This window comes from Ictidomys tridecemlineatus, chromosome 12 (genome assembly GCF_052094955.1).
Source record: "Ictidomys tridecemlineatus isolate mIctTri1 chromosome 12, mIctTri1.hap1, whole genome shotgun sequence".
Lineage (NCBI taxonomy): Eukaryota > Metazoa > Chordata > Mammalia > Rodentia > Sciuridae > Ictidomys > Ictidomys tridecemlineatus.
Genome location: NC_135488.1, coordinates 70,514,905 through 70,535,880, shown reverse-complemented (window position 1 = coordinate 70,535,880; position 20,976 = coordinate 70,514,905). Strand labels below are relative to the sequence as shown.

Here is a 20,976-nt window from a genome sequence, read left to right as displayed (position 1 = left end):
ATTGTAAAAAAGCAGCCACAAAAAAGATTAGTGTGTTGGCCTGCCTTGCTTCTTTCTGTAAATAGGTTGGATATTGATGAAAAAAAGTGTTGTAGAGTTACTGAGTAAACAAATGAAGTATTGTAGAGTTTTTGAGTAAAACAAATTATCTATAAATAGGAAACCCAAATTTAGATTATGAGCTTTCTATGACTTAAAATTAATCCTCTTGAATTTTGACTTTTATGGGTTTTTGTTGTTGTTGTTGTTGTTTTGGGTTTTTTTCCTTACTGTAGTCTCAAACTCCTGGCATAACCATCTATAATTAATTAATAATTAAGTGCTTGAGATTTTGTTTATAATAATTCTGTATTTTTCCACACACTCTTAGAAATTCACTGACAATGATTTTACAATTTATTGTAAAATCTGAAATTTATTTGTTATGGCTCACAGTCTTATTTAAATCTTAAGTAAGAAAATCCACTAAAGAATTATTTTCACAAATTAAAAACAGTCAGATTTTTCATAATTGTTTCACTCCTGTGACATGTTGACAGTATGTGATTATTTTGAATTAAATCTGTATTGGTAAGATTAACACATGGCTTTAGCATGCCATTAAACAAACTTAAACTTAAATGTGTGAATAATGACACAATGCTTTCAGATAGACATAGTGAATAAATATATCTGGTGTAGGATTTTATCCTATTTGGAAGGTAATCAGTCTATTACCATTTGATGGGTAATGGAAGACTTCAGGCTTCTAGATCAGAAAAATATTTACTTCATTACTTCATTGCACAGCCCATAATATGAATATCACCAGTGGCTACCCATCCCCACAGCTTTGTCAAAGTCAGAATAGAAAATAAGGACCATATCTACACATATCAGAATGGGTACTGGGGTCCCTGCATGTTGCAGTTTATTATAAAGATGCAGACAAAGAGACCCTTGTAATGGTCAGTTTGAATTGTCAGCTTAATTGGATTGAGAAGTTGATGATTAAGGGGCTTATGGGTGTTGAGGGCGTGTCTAGGAATGTTTGGCATGTGAGATAGCCAGTTGAAATGGAGACCCTCCTAAGCATGGGAAGCACTGTCCAACAGGATGATAGCGTAGATGGAATAAAAGTTGGAAGAACAAGGAAGCAGCAGCAGATGCAAGCTCCATTCTTCTTGAACGGGTTCTTGATGGCTACTGCAATTGTCTGAGGTTATCAGACTCTTGCTGTTTCTTCTTTACTCTTCAAAAGCTCAGTCTTGGACTAGGATAGCACTGTTGATCCCTTGTTCTGGGGCTTCAGCCTCTTGGACTGCTCGGCTGCTGGTTCTTCTGGCTCTCCAGCCTACATATAGCCATTGTGGACTATCCAGCTCCTGGTCGTGTAAGCCAACCTAGTAAAACCCCCTTTTATAAGTATACTTCCTGTTGATTCTGTTCCTTTAGAGAACCCTGATTGATATAGCCCTCTATTTCTGGAATCCCTCCCCCTCTAGCTTAAGTAATTTCCAGGAGGTTTAAAGGGCAAATATCTTTTGTTTTTCCCTTCATTTATCTTCTTTTCTTCTTTTGGGAGCCAGATATTGAAGATTAGAACATTTAAAAGAACGTACATACATAGGGAAAAATAAGGACTGCAAATGTCCAGAGGAAAGCACAAGCACAGAAAAGACTTGAGACGATTTTACATTTACACTTCAGGATAATCCTCCACACAGATACTGTGTACAACCATTAAAACAGAACAAAACAAAACCCCAAAGAACAGAAAAATATCTGGTTGAAGGGGTAAACTCTGATTTCCAGAAGGGGGAGGGGACAATCTGATTTCCAGAATTATGATGAATTATTATATTTAATTATTACTTTCAGAGATCCAGTTTCCAACAAAAGAAATCCCAAAGCATAGAAAGAAACAGGAAAGAGTGACCCATTCAAAAGAAAAAGTAAACCAAAAGGAATTGTCCCTGAGAAGAATCTGATGGTGGATCAACTAGACTAAGACTTTAAAACAGCAATCTTAAATATTCACAAAGGACTAAATGAAGTATCAAGAAAATGATGTATGGGGCTAGGGCTGTAGCTCAGTGGTAGAGCACTTGCCTTGAAGGTGTGAGACCCTGATTTCGATCCTCAGCACCACATATACATACATACATACATACATACATAAATGGATTGTGTCCATCTATAACTTAAAAAAAATTAATAGAAAATTATATATTAACAAAGTGGAAATGTCAACGAAGAAATAGAAAACCTAAAAAGAAACTAAAGAGAAATTCTGAAACTGGAAAGGAAAATAACTGAAATTTTAAACATTACTAGAGAAAGTCAAAGGCAGATTTGAATAGGCACAAGAGAGAATGAGCAAACTTGAACATAAGAAAATGAAAATTGTTGAGTTTGAGGAACAGGAAGAAAAAAGATTGGAGAAAAGTGAACAGGGATGGAAATATAGCTCAGTGTTAAAGTGCTTGCTTAGCTTGCATGAGACCCTGGGGTTAAGTCCCTAGTACCACCAAAAATAAATAAAGACAAAGGGAACCTAAGGGAATTGTGCAATACCATCAAACTGACCAAGTACACATTGTTGAGAGGAGTCCTAGAAGGAGGGGAAAAAAAAGAATAGAAAGAATATTTGGAGAAATAATGACCAAATCTTCTCCAATTTGATGAAAGATACAAGTATGAACATCTAATATTGAGGAACTCCAAAATGAAATCAAAGATCTGTACCAAGACTCATTACAATCAAACTTTGAAAGAAAAATGCACAAAAAAATTGAAAGCAAGAAAGAAGTGGCTCTTTATAAAACTATTATCAAAGGATCCTATATCCAGCAAAATTATTCTTCAAATATTAGGGAATTTGTTTCTCCTAGAATTACCTTGCAAGAAATGCTAAAGGAAATCCTAAATTTTAAAATGAATGTTACTAGATAATAACTCAAAGATGTATGAAGTAATGAAGATCTCAGAGAAGGAATAAACATGGGCAATTATAAAATCTATGATTTGTAACTTTACTTTTTGTTTTCTACATAAATTAAGAGATATATTAATTTAAAAGATTAAGCCATATTCTAGTTAATAAAATTCTATATAACATGTCATTAATATTATGCTGATTTGTTTATATTTTGGATATACAATGTGTAAAGATGTATTTTTGTAAAATTAATAAATGATCATAAAGCTGTTAAAGGAGAAGGATAACTTCTTTAAGTTTGGCTACTTTCAGAATGCGGAGGATAGGAAACATTCATGGGATCATTTAAGAAAGATCAAATTATAAAGGAAAAAAGGAGCTTAACGTCAGAAGCAGATTGTGCAGCTGGTAGATTCTCAATAAAAAGCATTTTCGGGCTGGGGATGTGGCTCAAGCGGTAGCGCGCTCGCCTGGCATGCGTGCGGCCCGGGTTCGATCCTCAGCACCACATAACAACAAAGATGTTGTGTCCGCCGAGAACTAAACAATAAAACATTAAAAATTCTCTCTCTCTCTCACTCTCTCTTTAAAAAAAAATAAAATAAAAATAAATAAAAATAAAAAGCATTTTCCAATGGGAACAAAAAAATTAAAATAAAAAAACAAAAAATATCTCAAATCAGCAACCTAATTTTGTAACTTGAAGAATTAGAAAAGAAAGAGCCAATTAAACCCAGAACTTAAAAAAAAAAAAAAAAAAGATTACCAAGAGTAATCAAAATCATAGCAACAAAAGCAGAGGTTGTGAGTATATATCAATAAGTATGGTGCTTGCCTAGCATTTGCAAAGCCCTGAGTTTGATCCCCAGTGCTGCAAATAATATAAAATTTTAATAATAAATAAAAACTTTTTTAAAAAAGGAGTAGGTCAGCAAACATAGTATGTTAGCATTATGGTATTAGGTACACAGGGCCACAAGTGAGTGACAAGTCCAGGTGTGTCAGTGTGCGCCACTCTGGCTTAGGAAAAAAGTGAACAGGGATGGATCAGTGAACAGGATCTAATAATACCTTGTACACATAACTATCAGATCTCCCAAGGGATGTACTTATAGTACGCCCAAGAGTTATAGTGTAAGGAATCTATAAGCTTTGTTTTTCAATAGACATTTATATTTTACTCATAGGCCTCCAAGTCTGCATGAAGTTTACCAACCATGTGTCATTTTTATAATAAATATTGTAGACTTGTAACAGAGACAACGTTTTATATTTATATTAATGCAGTATATTTTTATTGAAATGATGTTGGGAGATGGTAAACTTAAGGACTTTTTTTTAATATTTTGTAGTTGTCAATGGACCTTTATTTTATTTATTTATTTTTATGTGGTGCTGAGAATCTAACCCAGTGCCTCACACATGCTAGGCAAGCACTCTACCACTGAGCCACAACCCCAGCCCCAAACTTGAGGGGTTTTTTTGTGTGTATGAAGAAAAGATTTAGGCCTGCTGGTAAATCTTTTCTTCCTGGGGGGAAAAAAATTATATCTTTATAAAATTGAGTCCATGAATATAGTATATCTCCCCATTTCTTTAGATTTCCTTGGATTTTATAGCAGTCATGTGCTTTATTTGTAGATTTATTCCTAAGCACAGTCATGTACCACATAACATTGTTTCAGTTAACAGTGGAATCACATATACAATGGTAGTCCCATAAAATTAAAACAGAACTGAAAATTTCCTATTGGCTAGTGATATCCCAGGCATTATAATCTTATAGCCCAAATTCATGTATTTATGGTGATCCTGTTGTAAATGTGTCTGTGCTACCATTTGTATAAAATTGTAGCACATATAATTATGCACAATATATATTTGATAAACAACTGTGTTACTAGTTTGTGTATTTTCTATACTATACTTTTAATCATTATTTTTAGAGTGTTTTCAATTTATTTTTTTAAAAAAAGTTCACTGTAAAATGGTATGTCTGTTATACCAGCAGTAGCCTCATACATCTTGTGGACACCACTTGTGGATACCACTTCTCTTGATTATACCATTTTCTTTTGTTCTTGATTTAATATTGTATTGTTTTCTTCATTATGGCCCCCATAAGCATACAAAATCCTCTGGTAATGTTGCCAGTAAGAGTCCCCATCAAGGGATTTTCCTGGAAACAAAATTTAAAATCATTAAGGACTATGCAATTGGAAAATCAGTGATGGTATTTGCTCACTAATCAGGTAATAGAAATGGGGTTCCCCTTGGTGGAATGGGCTGGCTGCAAAATAAAAGCTAAGAAAAACAGAACAACAAAAAAACCATAGGACACAGAAAATATTTTCAGAAAGTGGGGGCTGGATGGGCTAGCCAATCTTATGGATCCAGCTTCTGTACTAAAAAGGCAAAATGGAGCCCATACTTGCCTTATTTATATGCTTGTTTATTTATATCTGGGAACATCAGAGGCCTTCCATAGAATGTTCTTCACCAAAATAGGTTATAGGTGGGCTGTCCAGTTCCAAATGAATTACGCCCCGTCTCCAGAGCTACTATGAGGGATCTTCCTAATAGAGTGTAGATAAAGGTCATGTACCTTGGGCAATCTATTGCAAGGGAGAACCTCAGATAGTTCCCAAGGTTAAACCTAAAATCTCCCTGACTACCATACCAAGAGAAGACCCTCAAGTAATTCATGAGTGGCTTCCTGCAATCAGATATGTCCCATTCAACCATAACCACAATCCTGAAGAAAAAGAACAAAGTGTATATAAGGATTTGAAACAAAACTAACAAAAATCAAGAAGGGCACAGATCATATGTACAAAAACTTCAAATGACATGGATCAAAGAGCAGATACTTTATTTTGTTTTCAGGATGACAAGATCATCTTAAAGGACTTTAGGTCAGCATACTATAGTGACACAGCCACATCAGTGTTTATAGCAGCTCAGTTCACAATACCTAAGCTATGGAACCTACTTAGGTGCCCTTCAACAGAAGAATGGATGAAGAAAATGTCGTACATATACACAATGGACTATAACTCATCCATAAAGAATAAAATTATGGCATTTGTAAACTAATGAAAATGGACACTATAAGTGAAATAATCCAATTCCAAAAAACAAAAGACCAAATATTCTCTCTGATATGCAGATGTTAACACAAAATTAGGAAGGAGTAGGGAATAATAGAAGTTCATTGGATTAGACAAAGGGAATGAAGGGGGAAGGTGGGGAGGATGGGAGTAGGAAAGATAGTAGAATGAATCAGACATAAGTTTCCTATTCATATATGAATACATGATCATTGAACCACCACATTAAAAAACTCAAGAATGGGAAGTTACACTCCATTTTTGTATAATATGTCATACACTCTACTCTCATGTAAAAGAACAAATAAAATAAATGAAAGAAAATATCACCTTACAATGCATGATCACACTTGATTTTATTTGTATGCCTCTATGAATTGTTTTAATTAAAATTTTTTGATATATAGGAATTTAGTTTTGTACATTGGCACCTTTACTAAATTTAATTAATTTTAATAAATTATATATATAATTTTTTGGGTTTGGGGTTTTCCTCATACTCAATTATTTACTATAAATAGAAGTATTTATTACTAATATATCTTTTTTTTCTGACCTTAATGTACCAACTGGAATCTGAATAGAATGCTAAATAAAAGTGGTGATAGATTCCTAATCTCAAAAAGGGAAACCTTTTAGTATTGAATATTTTACCATTGTGATATTTACTAGGCCTTTGCAAATTAGGGAAACTGTGCTGGCTTGCTGAGATTATTTTTAGAATATAAATGGACATTAAGTTTTGTAAATTTTTTGCATCTATTTAGATGATTTTGTTATGTTTTCCTTATAATTTGCTAATTTGTTAAATTACTTCCATAGATTTGCTAAGCCAGGTGTATATTCCTAGGGTTTCAGCAGGTATAGACTCACTATCTTAAGTCTATCTAAGTTCTGCAGTTTTTCTAAGTTTTGCAGTTTACATTACATCATGGACATAATGCTTACAGTCTTTATCTAACACACACACTAATTAATATACTCCACAGTCAATAATCCTATAACATTTTCTGGTACTTATATCTGATGTCTTGCCCCTTTTTTATAGATTCTAGGTTTCCTTTCTTCTAATGTCCACTCTTATCTTGCCTACAAAACCAAAAGCCTGCCCAGAGGGTACCTCTCCCTATTTTCCACCTCTGCCCAGAAAGGCTGGAAGGAAGCCACCCAGGGGGCATTCATTATCAACTCCTGGTGGTAGAACAATTAATTCCCTGGAGGCAGTTGCCAACTGGTTAGGAGGAGGGGGAAGTATTTTGAGATATTAGCATTTTATTTCTTTTTTAATTGCCCCCCCTCTCCTAACCCAACTGTTCTTTATCTAAACTGACTACCTAACCTTTTGCCCTGGTCTCAATCCCCTCTCTGATTAAGGATACCCTTACTACTTACTGTAAGGGAAAATGGACAATGACCACTCTGGCTTTAGCTGTGCTTTAAGTAGACTCTATAATATGATGGTAGGTCCTGAGAGGGAGAATTTAGAAGAAGGAAACCTTGTTAGGAAGATTTTCACTATTATTTAGTCAAAAGGAGATAGATTACAAAAATATAACCATAGCATCAAACCTGTCCATGTATTAACCAGTAAAAGATGACAGGTGAAAGAAAATTTCAAAGGTGATTCAAAGAATAAAAGTCTAGGCAATTGGGACAATAGCAATTTCATTTGCAAACATAATGAAAATGAGCAGGTTGCAAGGAAAGATTAAAAATGTGATTTTTAACATACTGAGTTTGAATTTTATATGTCAGGAAGGACAGCCAGCTGGAAATGTCAATTTGAGATGGTTTGAACTATAAATGTACATTTGGGAATCATCTGCATGTGATAGTTGGAATCCTGAGAGTGAATCAGCTCAAAGTATGGAAAGAAAAAACTATTCAGAGAAATACCTAGAGGAATGGATAGCTGTTTAGTGGAAGACGGGGAGATAACAAAAGAGAAACTATAAAGGGATATAGCAGAAAAGAATGGAATTGAAATTTCTCATAGCTTTTGAAATTTAGGAAATTTTTTCAGCAAGTTATTTGACTGGGTTTTCTAAAACAGATACTATTGCCATTGTTGGAAAGAATATTTTGGTGCCCTTCTTATTAACATGTAATCTGCTGTGTTAACATAAATAACATATTAAAATTAACTATATTTCAGAGTTCAGTTCTGACCCTTATGAACAGATTTTGCTGTTTTTCTTTCTATGGAAAGAAATGTATTGCAGTCATTCAGAGCTTCTTTCACCAAACATAGGAATAGATACATTACCAACCATTACAGATGCCCTGTTTTACACATAGAATATCAAGGTGCTGATATTATTTTCTAGTTAAAGCTTTGTCTGCAGAGTAAAACCTTCATTATGTTAAATTTGTGGCCTTTCATGTTCCAAAAGAGGCCCCCAAAATAGAAGTTCAGTGCTGATAATGCTTTGGTGTTAATCATAATTGTAGATAGATTGATTAACATGAACTGAATGATCTTGCCATATATAGTGTTACTTTTTTAAATGCATTTATTTATTTAACAGTGTTTACTGAGTGTCTGCTGTCGTTGGACACTTGGGATAGGTTCATAAATAAAGCAAACAGGTTATTGACCTCATATATCTTTTATTTAGTGATGACAGGTATAATAACCAATAAAGTAAAAGATAAAGTATATGAACTGTAAAAATATGGTAAATAGTATGGCAAAAAAATACAGCAATATAAGGTCTATCAGGAATGCTAGTTTGGGGTTGGGTTATTGAGATAGGCTGCATTATTAAATAGCATATTTCTAAATGGTGAAGGTTGCACTGGAGTTAAGCGTGCAGATCCTTAAAAGGAGAACACCAGGAAAATGGAACAATCCTTGCAGAGGTCCTAAGGTTAGACCATTTCTGGGGTATATAAGGAACAACAAAAATTCAGTGTACTTCAAAGTGATCAAGGGAAAGAGTGTAGAGAAGATCAGAGAGAGGTAGTAGGATAGAGGAGAAAGAAAGATCTTGTTACTACAACGCTCTGAAATAGTTAACCATCATCATACTCATTCTACAGATGAAACAGACATAAAGAAGACAAGTAATCTGCCATAACATTAAAACAAGAAGCAAATTATTTGATTCAATTATATACTGAAACTTTCACAGTGATTTGATTATTAATTCCTTTATGACCCTCTGCAAAATATTAGATGAAAGATCAGAAGTTCTGGAGTAGTTATTCATTTAATACTGCCTCTAATTTCCTTTCTCTGCAAACCAATATTACCCTTTATAGGGCCTGTAATTTCATTACTTTCTTCAATTTCATATGATTTCCTGTAGTCAGAAAGGTAGTCAGTGTCCTTAATATGAGGCTTTTGATGAAACAAATCCAAATTTTGGTTTAGTTCTTCTAGTCTTTTTATATTGAGTTTTCTTAGAGATTTTAATAATCATATATATATATATATATATATATATATATATGCCATCATATATATTCTCTATTTTTACATATAGAAATTCATCCTAAATTGTAACAGTGATAATGACATTTATACATTACCTCTGTACATGTGACTGACAATTTGAATGAATCAGTATAATGATTATAGGGTTATTTGGCCCATGTTCATACTAACCATGCTTGAAGTGACTCACTGCCTTAATATAATTTCTTATAGAAAAACATTATAATAAAGATAATCTTATAGCTAGTAGACAAATAAGTAAGTAATAGAAAAGTTTGAAAAAAAGTGAGTATGTGCCTAGTTTAGTGATCGCCTAGCTCATTCATAGACCACTCTCTACTTTTAGGTTAAGTGACTAGAGAGATTTAAAAGTCACAGTGGACAATTAAGTGAAAAGATAATTTAATGGTTCATTTTTATAACATTATATTAATAGTTAAAAGAGCCATTATTTATTCTAAAGTAAATTTACTATATTGGGAATTTTATATTTATCCACTGCTTCGTATTAAATGGAACTGATTCAAATTTGTTGAATTTTTATGATCCATTTTTTTTTAGCATTGACTTAATGTAGGTGATCTTTGAAAGAAGAGTGCTTTGCTAGATTCATGATTGTTTATATAATGATTTGTTAATCTGACAGTTAATAAAAATGAGAAATTATATCCTTGGTATTTCTTGGTGGTCTTCCCACAGAAGTAGTAAATACATAAATCAAAATCATGTGTGGTTGATGATTTTAATCATTTGGCACTGACATGCTTTTGTCAAGTGGGGGCATCATTGGTCTTTCTTAAATAAGCAGTATGTTAAGAATGGCTTGCTTGTTAAACGACATTAAGGGTAAATAATTGTTCTTTCACCTTTCTTTAGAATGCCTCTCTTTTATGTCTGCCTTATTATCATAGCAAGCACTTTTAATTAATAGCAAGATTAAAATCCAGAAATACTTAATCAATTTCTTTATATTTTTCCATTGTATCAGCCTCCAAGTTACTGTCACAAAATTGTTGTGACAGTAAAATAAAATGACATAATTTTAAGAACAACAAAAATTTAGAATAAAAATCTTACAATGTAGTCTTAATTTTATTCCCATCATTGTAGTCTTAAATATATGAACAAGGGGGAAGAAAAATGATAAAGTTTTAAAGACATGTATAACTAACTCAGCTAATATTTTAAAAAATAGCTCTCAGTGATAATTAAAATGTATTTTGAGTATATCCAAAATGAATACTATTGTGTACTGTTGCTACCAGTAACTGGTTAATGCTAAAAACTCTAAAACTATTTTGCTGTTATTAAATTTATATCCTTGAATATGATAATCATTGTTATTTTTTAAATGCATACATATGATTACTGTATTTTAAAAACTTGCTATGATTTTGATCTCTCCTCTACTAACAATTTAGACTTTAAAATGCATTATTTTTAGTCCAGTCGAAAAGGAACCATGTTTATATGTGATTGCAATTGTGGGGGAATTTTTAGTGTGTGAAAATTGTGTAGGTATTTAGCATTATGTATTTAAATACTTTAACATGATGTTTCCATCAATAAAACTCTTTGCTTATTCTTATATATAAGTTTAAAATCTCACCTATCTACATCGTTGTCAGGCAAATGCCATGAGCTAAAACTGAAGATAATAATTTAAGATTTATGTCTCCCTCTTGGATGTTATAGTTGTCATGAATTGACAGCTTTGAAGGACCTAAACTGACATCAAAGGGTTCAAATGATCTAGTTAGGTCAATTAATGTTAATTTTCATCTTTTATTAAATTCTTTTAATGTTTTCCTCTCTCCTTTCTTCTAGCCAAGTCCTATACCAAGTCCTATTTTGGGGCGAAAGCCAAATGCTAGTCAGTCATTGCTTGTATGGTGCAAAGAAGTTACGAAAAACTACCGAGGAGTGAAAATCACCAATTTTACTACATCATGGAGAAATGGTTTATCTTTTTGTGCTATATTACACCACTTTAGACCAGACTTAATGTAAGTAGAAACAGTTTCCATTCCCTATTACATTGCATAAATAATAGAATTTCTTTTATTTTTCTTTTGGCAGAACTTGGGATTAAACCCAAGGATGCTCCTCCACTGAGCTACCTCCCCAATCCATTTTATTTTATGACACAATCTCACTAAGTTGCTCAGGCTGACCTCAAAGTTGTGATCCTCTTGCTTTATAGCAAGTAGTTGATACTACAGGCATTATGCTACTATTCCCCAGTATTTACACAGTTTTTAAAAGAACCCAAAATCATTTCATAGAACATGTCCTGAATTACTTGACTTTATATTTCTTTTTTGCTAGCCACACCTTTTGCTTTTTTGAGAGAAGTATATGCCAGGAAAACTGCTTCCTTCTCAATACCTAAAAAACATATTTTCCCTTTTAAAAAAATGATTTTTTTCTCCTTAATCTTGAACAAAAAAACTGACTTCAAATTATTATGAAAATTGTGTTAATGTTAAAATGAGATGAGATAAAGAAGCCTGTAGCTCTTTCTACATTGACAACAGGGATTACCTCATGGTAAATTTGGTTGTCATGGCTAGTCTCTGGTCCCCTGCCTTAACTTCTCTTTTAGATGGAAAGCTTCAGGCAGTGAAACATGTAATCACTGTTTTTATTTATTTATTTATTTATTTCCTTAATTTTCCACACTATTAGTTTTGTTGATTGAATTTCTGTGAAATTGCTGGTTACTCTGGTATTATTGAATGTCAAATTTTTAGATTCAGTTTGTTTTAAAAACAGCTGTTTTTATCAAATACTTCATGTACCTACTGTGCCATTTTCTCCCTCAGTGACTACAAGTCTCTGAATCCTCAAGATATTAAAGAGAACAACAAAAAGGTAAGAAATGCCAAGGGGAAAAAATACATAGCTTCAATTTTGGCTTCTCTGCAGGTTTTTTATTAATTTGGGGGAAGTGAAGGGAGTTTAGGTGAGGTCATAATTGCAGCTCTTAGAAGATAATTTGCATTCCAAAGTTCAAAAATAGGATACTTGGTTTACTTTGGTTTATCAGGACTTTAAAAATCCAAGAGTCAGTCCGGGATCAGATTACAATATATGTATGGTCTTCATTAACTGTTAAATGTTTGTTAAAAAAAAATAATGTTTTAATTCTAAGATTTAGCTTTTAAAAGTACACCCAAAACTATTGTGCCATAACTTTTACATAACATGTTCTAACACATTAGAAAAATGTGTTAGAAGGAAATGAGAGCAGGAACCTGATAGCTAAACAAGACTTTTTACCTAGGTGACTAGGTTTGTAGAAGCAAAAAGATATAAATATTGGTTCTTTTCACTTTCTAGTAAACTATATATGTGTTTCCATATAAATAATTAAAATATACTGAGATCAGAGCTTCCTTGCTGGTATTTGGAGATATTGATCCTTTCAGCCTTCAGGGCAACTGCATAGGGCTGAGTTGCAAGAGCCCCAAGGGCCAGCTGACTGTGGCTAGAGGCTGATGTATCTGTTTACCCCAGTGCACAGTACAGGATTATAATTTTCTGTGTGCAAGGAAGGAAGTGCCTAATTCTGCACACATTAGATACACAAATGTTTGTACTGAATTGAATTCTTCATTTGAAAAATGAATGAAATGTATTTTCTTGGAGTTTTTGTTGTTGTTGAGTTCTTTATTTTACAATACTGGGATTGAACCCAGGAGAGCTTTAATCACTCAACTGTATCCCCAGTCCTTTTTCTTTCTTTCTTTCTTTTTTTTTTTTTAGTTTGTTCTAAGTAGTTGTACAAGACAGTAGAATGCATTTTGACACATGTAAACAAATGGAGCATAACTTCTCCTTCCTCTGGCTGCACATGATGCAGAGTCACACCATTAGTGTAATCATACATGTATATAGAGTAATAATGTCTATTTCATTCCACCATCCTTTCCATTCCCACATCCCATCCCATCCCCTCCCCACCCTCTGCACAATCCAAAGTTTCTTCATTCTTCCCTAATACCTCCCACGCCTGCATTATGGATCAGTGTCCACTTATCAGAGAAAATATTCAGTCTTTGTTTTGGGGGGATTTGGCTTATTTCACCTAGCATGATATTCTCCATCTCAATCTGTTTACCTGCAAGTGCCATAATAATTTCTTCTTTAAGGATGAGTAATAGTCCATTGTGTATATGTACCACATTTTCTTTATGCATCTGTTGAAGGGCATCTAGGTTGGATCTATACAGTCGTTTTTATTTTTTGAGACAGGGTCTCACTAAGTTGCTGAGGCTGATCTCAAACTTGAGATCCTCTTGCCTCAGCTTTTTGAGTTGTTTGGATTATAAGTATGTACCACCATGCCCACCAGAAAAGGAGTTTATAACTTGTGATCTCTGGATATAATTAAAGAGGTCTTTGAAGATGTAGAGAAAAATACATTTTATTTTAAATTCTTTAAACATTAGTATTTTTTTCTATTGTAAATTTTGATTTTAAAAAATCATGGTAGTAGTAGGCATACCTTAGACTGTTACTTCAGAAATTATAGATTTATCCTATCTTACTACAGTTGTTGCAAATTTCTACAAATACTTTTAAGTTTATCAAAATCAGTTATAAAAAAATATTCTCATAAAAAGCATATACTTTATTGGTTCCCAAATTGTTTTGCAGTATTTGCTTAGTTGTATTTTTCAGTGTAATTGGTTCTTTTGATTCTTATCTATTCTTTAATTGTAAAACATTATTCTGAGAAGTGTCTGTGGCTAAAGGGGTTCATAGGACAAAGTGGTTAAAGGACCACTAGAGAGAAAGGTTTTTTTGTTTGGGGAATCATGGATTGAACCCAGGGGAGCTTAACCACTAAGCACATCCCCAGCCCCTTTTGTTTTTTGTTTTTGTTTTTGTTTTTTTGAGACAGGGAGGGTCTTGGTAAATTTCTTAGTGTGTCACTAAGTTGCTGAGACTGGCTTTGAATTTGTGATCCTCCTGTCTCAGCCTCCTGAGCCATTGGGATTACAGGCATGTGCCACAGCACTCTGCATAGACAGTTTTTAATTTATTTTAAATTAGATCATTAAAACTACTGGTGATAAAAGTGTTGGACTAGGCATGGTGACATATGCCTATTATCCCAGCAACTTGGGAGGCTGAGGCAGGAAAATCACAAGGCTAGCTTCTGCAATTTAGTAAGACCCTGTCTCAAAATCAAATAAAAAGGGCTGAGGGTATGGTTCAGTGGTAGAGGGTCTGTGGGTTCAACTCCAGTGTCACCAAAAAGAAAAAGAAAGTCTTAAAATTTTATGAAAGTTCAATTTAAAAATAAGAATTTAAAGCTGAGGACATAGCTCAGTAGTAGAGCACTTTCCTAAGTTGCACAAGGGCCTGGGTTCAATCCCTCACACCATGAAGAAAAAAAAATGATTTCCAACAAAACAAGTTTAATACTTACATTGTTCTCTAAAACCAAAAATTTATATGCCATTAAAAAATTCTTATTTCTCTGAAAATTATTACCAGTAATAATACATTTTGAAACTGCCATTTTTAAAAATTGATATATGCCACCAAAAAGAGGCAATCCTTAAAAATTAGTATAATTTTCTCATAGAAATTAACTGTCTTGTAGGCTTGCTATAAAAAGTAGATCATTCTCATGAATTATTTCCTGTGTGATTTTGTAATACTTATTTCTATTAAAGTGAAATGCCTTTTTAATTAAGTAAATTATGTTCTTATATGTGTGCATTTTTTGCATATTAATAAAATGCTGAGCTAAATTAAATACAGAGATAAGCATTATAAAATAAGCCATTAATAGCTGATAGATAGCAGTGGTGCAAGCCCATAGTCTGAACTGCTCAGAAGGCTGAAGGCTGAGATTGGAGGGTGGCCATTAGCCCAGGAGTTCAAGACCGGTCTGGTCAACTAGCAACATCTCATCACAAAAATAAGTAAGTAAACAAATAAAGTTAAAAGAACCAAGTGGAGATATATATATAGTGTTAAGGATTGAACCCAGGGCCTTACACATGCTAGGCAAGCACTCTGCCGCTGAGCTACTGCCCCAGCCCTAAAGTGGAGCTTTTAACTAACTATTCAAATCTTTGAAAAGGAAACTATTGAGTTTCCTAACATTTTTAAATAATATAGGGAATCTCATTAAGGCTTAAGTCATATTTTATATTATTTTTTAGGAACTTAATAATCATTTACATATTACTAATAGAGAAAAGTATCTCATTTAATTTTTTTCTCATACCTGAGAGTATTGTTCAGTGGTTAGAGCAAGTGCTTAATTTGTTGAGAACCTGGTTCAATCCCCAAATCTCAATTAGATTTTCTAGGACAGTTAATTGTGGCTTTTGGAAAGACTTTTAACTTTGAGGATTCTACTTATTGCACTATTCATTAAATAATTGTTAGTCTTTCCATTTCATCATTTGAAACGTCTTATATCTACATTGAGTATCTCAGTTGCTACCTGAACCATTATTTCCACCTTTGTGTAGATCTTCCAATAACCCTGAGTACCTTTGAATGAATTTAAAGCAGCACAAGAGACAATGCCCATGTCTTAAGTTCCATGAAGATCTGTAATATAACTGGCAATGACTCCTTAAGGATTTAATTATACTTAGGAATGAATAAGACAATTTCCTTTTGAAAAATCTTTTTTATTAATACACAAACAGCTAAAAAGATAGTAGGTGACCAACCAGAGCAAAAGAATTTAACCTATATGAAAAAATTTTTTATGAAGTCTTGAGCTTGCATAAAAGAAACTTGATTTGTTTCAAAATAGTGATTTTAGTATAATTAGTCTACATAAAATGAATTGCTGCATGAAGCAGAACAACAGCAGGAGTTTTCCTACAAGGAAGCTAATCATTTTCCAAGTTATGCAAAAAGTGCTGAATAAAAATAATGCATTTACCTGTGGCATCTGATCTTACCCAGTATGTCAGTGTTTTAGATAATTAGGAAATGTTGAGACTACTGCCTGTGGTGCTTTTCCTGATGGCTTGCAATTGATGTCTGTCAATCAAGTAGTCAAGACACACAAAGAAGAAAATGACTTTAATTTTCCTAAAACATGTAAAATATACACAAGTCTATACACGCACACCAACTGAGTTATTCTCTCTAGTAAATATTTTGAGGTGCCTAGATTATGAAGCATAGTGCTGTGAAAATTGAAGAGGTTTTAATATCACAATTTATTTTTCATTTTCTTTCTTACTTACTCCACAACATTTATTAAACTACAGGAAGAATATGAGACAAGGATTAAATTCAAAGGTAGAAATGTACTTTAACATGTAAGTGCAAAAAGACTGATTCCTTTTCAATTGTTAATAATTTCCTAATAGTTCTTTTAAAGAAGAACTTTGAATTATGCTTCTAAATCTAGGTTTTTAGAAAAATAGACATTTTAACATCCCAAAGCAAGAATATATCTAGAGAATCCTTATCTTCTCTCTGAGAGTGTGTCTAAATCTTAGCCATATTTTTAATGCTTCCTAGCAACACAGTTCTGTTTTCAAAGGTTAGTTCAGGATAGTAATAATTGAGAAACAGCTTTGGTTCTTCAAAACTAGAAAAACCTGATATGCCACAGTCATTTAAAGGCTAACAAAGTAATACAATGCAGCTTTACATTCTCAACTAGGTTGTAGTACTCAAAACATTTAATTCTCTCCAAAATGCATAAAATAAAAATGAAGTCATTCTTCTCATTATGAAAATTAGTCTTAATTGAGTATTTTAAAATGTTTATATGTTGGCTGGGCATGGTAGCATACATCTGTAATCCCACTAGCTCAGGAGGTTGAGGCAGGAGGATTGCCAGTTCAAAGCCAGCCTCAGTAACTTAGCAAGATCCTGTCTCAAAATAAAAATAAAAAGGGCTGAGAATGTGGATCAGTGATTAAGCACCCCTGGTTCAATCCCTGGTACCAAAAAGAAAAAAAAAAGTTTATGTTTCTAAGCTTAAATAGCATTTATTTGCATTTTATATCAGGTAGTCAGATAGTTCATCCTTTTGACTTATGCATCTCTGCTTTTTCTTCACAAATCACTGCAATTACATTACTGTGGAAAAGAGGTTGATAGTAATGATAGCACTTCAGATGGATTTAGTCTAATATTTCTTTATATATCTTGGTTCCTTATCTTAAAGAGTGATTCTGAGATTTTTTTTTCAGTCTCATTTTTGCTTTTTATTTTTTCTGGAAAGGAATATCTCAATTGTTGGGTAGTTAACTTTTTTTTTCCTTGATTCTTCCCCACTTTTAAACATTTCTGACTTTAGGAATATCATTTATGTGACATAATGTCAGTAATGTTTATGTATCCTATACAATAACAAAAATATTAAAATATTGCTGTTTGAAAAAAGGTATGGATTGTCTGAGTTATTCACTTTGTCTTGTGTTTTTCCTTTCTTTGAAGGCTTATGATGGATTTGCCAGCATAGGAATTTCCCGGTTATTGGAACCTTCTGATATGGTTTTATTAGCAATTCCTGACAAACTGACTGTTATGACTTATCTTTATCAAATAAGGGCACATTTCAGTGGCCAAGAATTAAATGTTGTTCAGATAGAGGAAAACAGCAGTAAAAGCACATATAAAGTTGGAAACTATGAAACAGATACAAACAGTTCTATTGATCAAGAAAAATTCTATGCAGAGCTGAGTGATCTGAAGCAGGAGCCTGATCTTCGACAGCCTACCAGTGGAGCAGTAGACTTCTTATCACAGGATGACTCTGTATTTGTAAATGATAGTGGGGTTGGAGAATCAGAAAGTGAGCATCAGACTCCTGATGATCACCTCAGTCCAAGCACAGTCTCCCCTTACTGTCGCCGAACAAAAAGTGACACAGAACCCCAAAAGTCCCAGCAGAGCTCTGGAAGGACTTCAGGATCTGATGACCCTGGAATATGTTCCAATACAGATCCAACCCAAGCACAGGTTTTGTTAGGCAAGAAGAGACTATTAAAAGCTGAGACTTTAGAATTAACTGACTTATATGTTGGTGATAAAAAGAATGATGTGACTCCACCCTTTATTTGTGATGAGATAGACCAGCAAAAACTTCAGACTCAAGACATCAGTAGTAACATGGAGCAAGAAAAATTAGAGAATTCTAAAAACTTAGAATGCAGAACAGATGCTGAATCACCTATCAAAAAACCAAGTTTATCTCCTACTTCCAAACTTGGATACTCATACAATAGAGATGCAGACCTTGCAAAGAAAAAACGTACTTCCATGAGGCAGACAGAGTCTGATCCAGATGTTGATAGAACCACATTAAATCATGCAGATCATTCTGCTAAAACAGTCCAGGTAAGTGAATTAGTAGAATGAATGAGTACTTACATTTAGTAAATAGCTATTCTGTCTTTTTATTTCATTTTATGCTCATAGAATACCTCAAGATGTTACAAATAATTAACAGTGAAATATAATTTGTCACTGTAAAAAATCTAAAATGTACCTGCTATGTATTTAAAGTTTATATTATTTCAAGATTACAAATCTCAAATTTAAGATTAAAGGATAAAGAATGTTAACTTTTCAAATCAAAATATTATCAATTATAAAAACAATATTTTATCACAATAATAAGTCAAAGATATTTTAGTTTTCTTATTTTAATAAGAATATCATTCTAGGTGCTGGGGTTGTGGCTTAACAGTAGAGCCCTTGCCTCACACATGCGAGGCCCTGGGTTCAATCCTCATCACCACATAAAAATAAATAAATAAAACAAAGGTATTGTAGGGGCTGGGGATGTGGCTCAAGCGGTAGCGAGCTCGCCTGGCATACGTTTGGCCCAGGTTCCATCCTCAGCACCACATACCAACAAAGATGTTGCATCCGCAGAGAACTAAAAAATAAATATTAAAAAATTCTCTCTCTCTCTCTCTCTCTCTCTCCTCTCTCACTCTCTCTTAAAAAAAAAACAAAGGTATTGTGTTCAATTACAACTAAAAAATAAATATTAAAAAAAAAGTTTCGGGGCTGGGGATGTGGCTTAAGCGGTAGCGCGCTTGCCTGGCACGCATGCGGCCCGGTTCGATGCTTAGCACCACGTACAAACAATGATGTTGTGTCCGCCAATAACTAAAAAATAAATATTAAAAAAATTCTCTCTCTCTCTCTCCCTCTGTCACTCTCTCTTTAAAAAAAAAAAAAAAGTATAATTCTAGGGGCTGGGGCTGTAGCTCAGTGGTGGAGAGCTTGCCTTCCTTGTGTGAGGCACTGGGTTTGATCATCAGCGCCACATGAAAATAAAGAAATAAAGGTGTTTAAAAAAAAAAGAATATCATTTTAAAATGAAATACCCAGTTAAGTATTTCCCACTTAAAGCATTTTTATTCAATACTTCACTTGCATTTTAATTGGTATTTTTAGTTCCATTATTGTTTGTGGTTTAAAATCCAGTAGCATCTATATTTCTCCCCTAAGGGAAATATAGTGCAGTTTTGACCCCTTCCTTACTAATATTTACTGTATCGAATCTCTGGTCCCATCATCAATTATAAGATATAATATTATTTTATTTACAACAAAAAAATGCCAATAAAATTATGATAGTTTTATTGCTTAGAATTTTTATTTTATAACTATTGAAAGAACTCTTTTAGATTTAGGACACATTTTCATATCACATAAAACACTTATTTACTCAAAGACATTTTAAACAATATGAACAGATTAAGTTACTTCTAGAAGATTTTCACATTTAGAATCCAGCTCTTCTGAATCACTTTTTGACTTAGAGTTATTGGTAGTCCTATTTTTCCACACAGTATTGTCCTCTGTGCCACCAAAATATGGTGCTATAGCAAAAATTTTCAAAGTTTGGTCTTTTCACATCTGAAGCTGTCTCAGACCCTTTCAGAGAGCCCTCAAAGATAAAACCTTCTATCATAATGCTAGAACATTATTCACTTTTATTACTCATTCTCTCAGAAATGTATGCAAGTATTTTCTGGAGATTCCATGATTCCTGGTATTCAACAGATTTAATACAAATATGGGAGAATCCAAGCTGATTTTTTTCTTATATTAAAGAGTCTTACAAAAAAATGTAAAATAATGTCATTCTTACTTGGTTTTTGTTTCTTTTCAAGTAGTAAATTTAAAACATATTAACATCTAATTTGTTTATGATTAAATGTGTATTTATATAACTAAATATATTTCTAAATGAAAAATTAACATTTACATTGTACTAGGTATTGTAAGTAATCTAGAGATGATTTAAAGCATACAAAAGGACATGCCTAAGTTATGCATAGTATGCCATGTTATCTAAGTGACCAGAGCATCTGCAGAAAATCCACAGGGGGTCCTGGAACTAATCTGTGGGAAGAGTATATTCAAGTGGTTTCTGACAGAAATGTCTAGGGATTGCTGATGTGCCACCAGAAGTATCAAGCAATGTGTAGATAGACAACTATGTCTTGACTGTTAACTGAAAGATTGTGATTGTAAGGTGC

The 20,976-nt window shown here is 33.2% G+C and overlaps 1 protein-coding gene across 10 annotated transcripts in view; it reads left to right on the top strand.

The window, feature by feature from the left end:
• Ehbp1 (EH domain binding protein 1) overlaps window positions 1–20,976 on the top strand; it is a 316,989-nt gene that overhangs the window by 201,671 nt on the left and 94,342 nt on the right. For all 10 annotated transcript variants that reach the window (XM_040271158.2, XM_040271164.2, XM_078029123.1 and 7 more), the window contains 3 exons: window positions 11,297–11,475; window positions 12,295–12,343; window positions 17,912–18,814. In XM_040271158.2, the coding sequence (XP_040127092.2) occupies window positions 11,297–11,475; window positions 12,295–12,343; window positions 17,912–18,814 (1,131 nt within the window). The remainder of the gene's footprint in view (window positions 1–11,296; window positions 11,476–12,294; window positions 12,344–17,911; window positions 18,815–20,976) is intronic.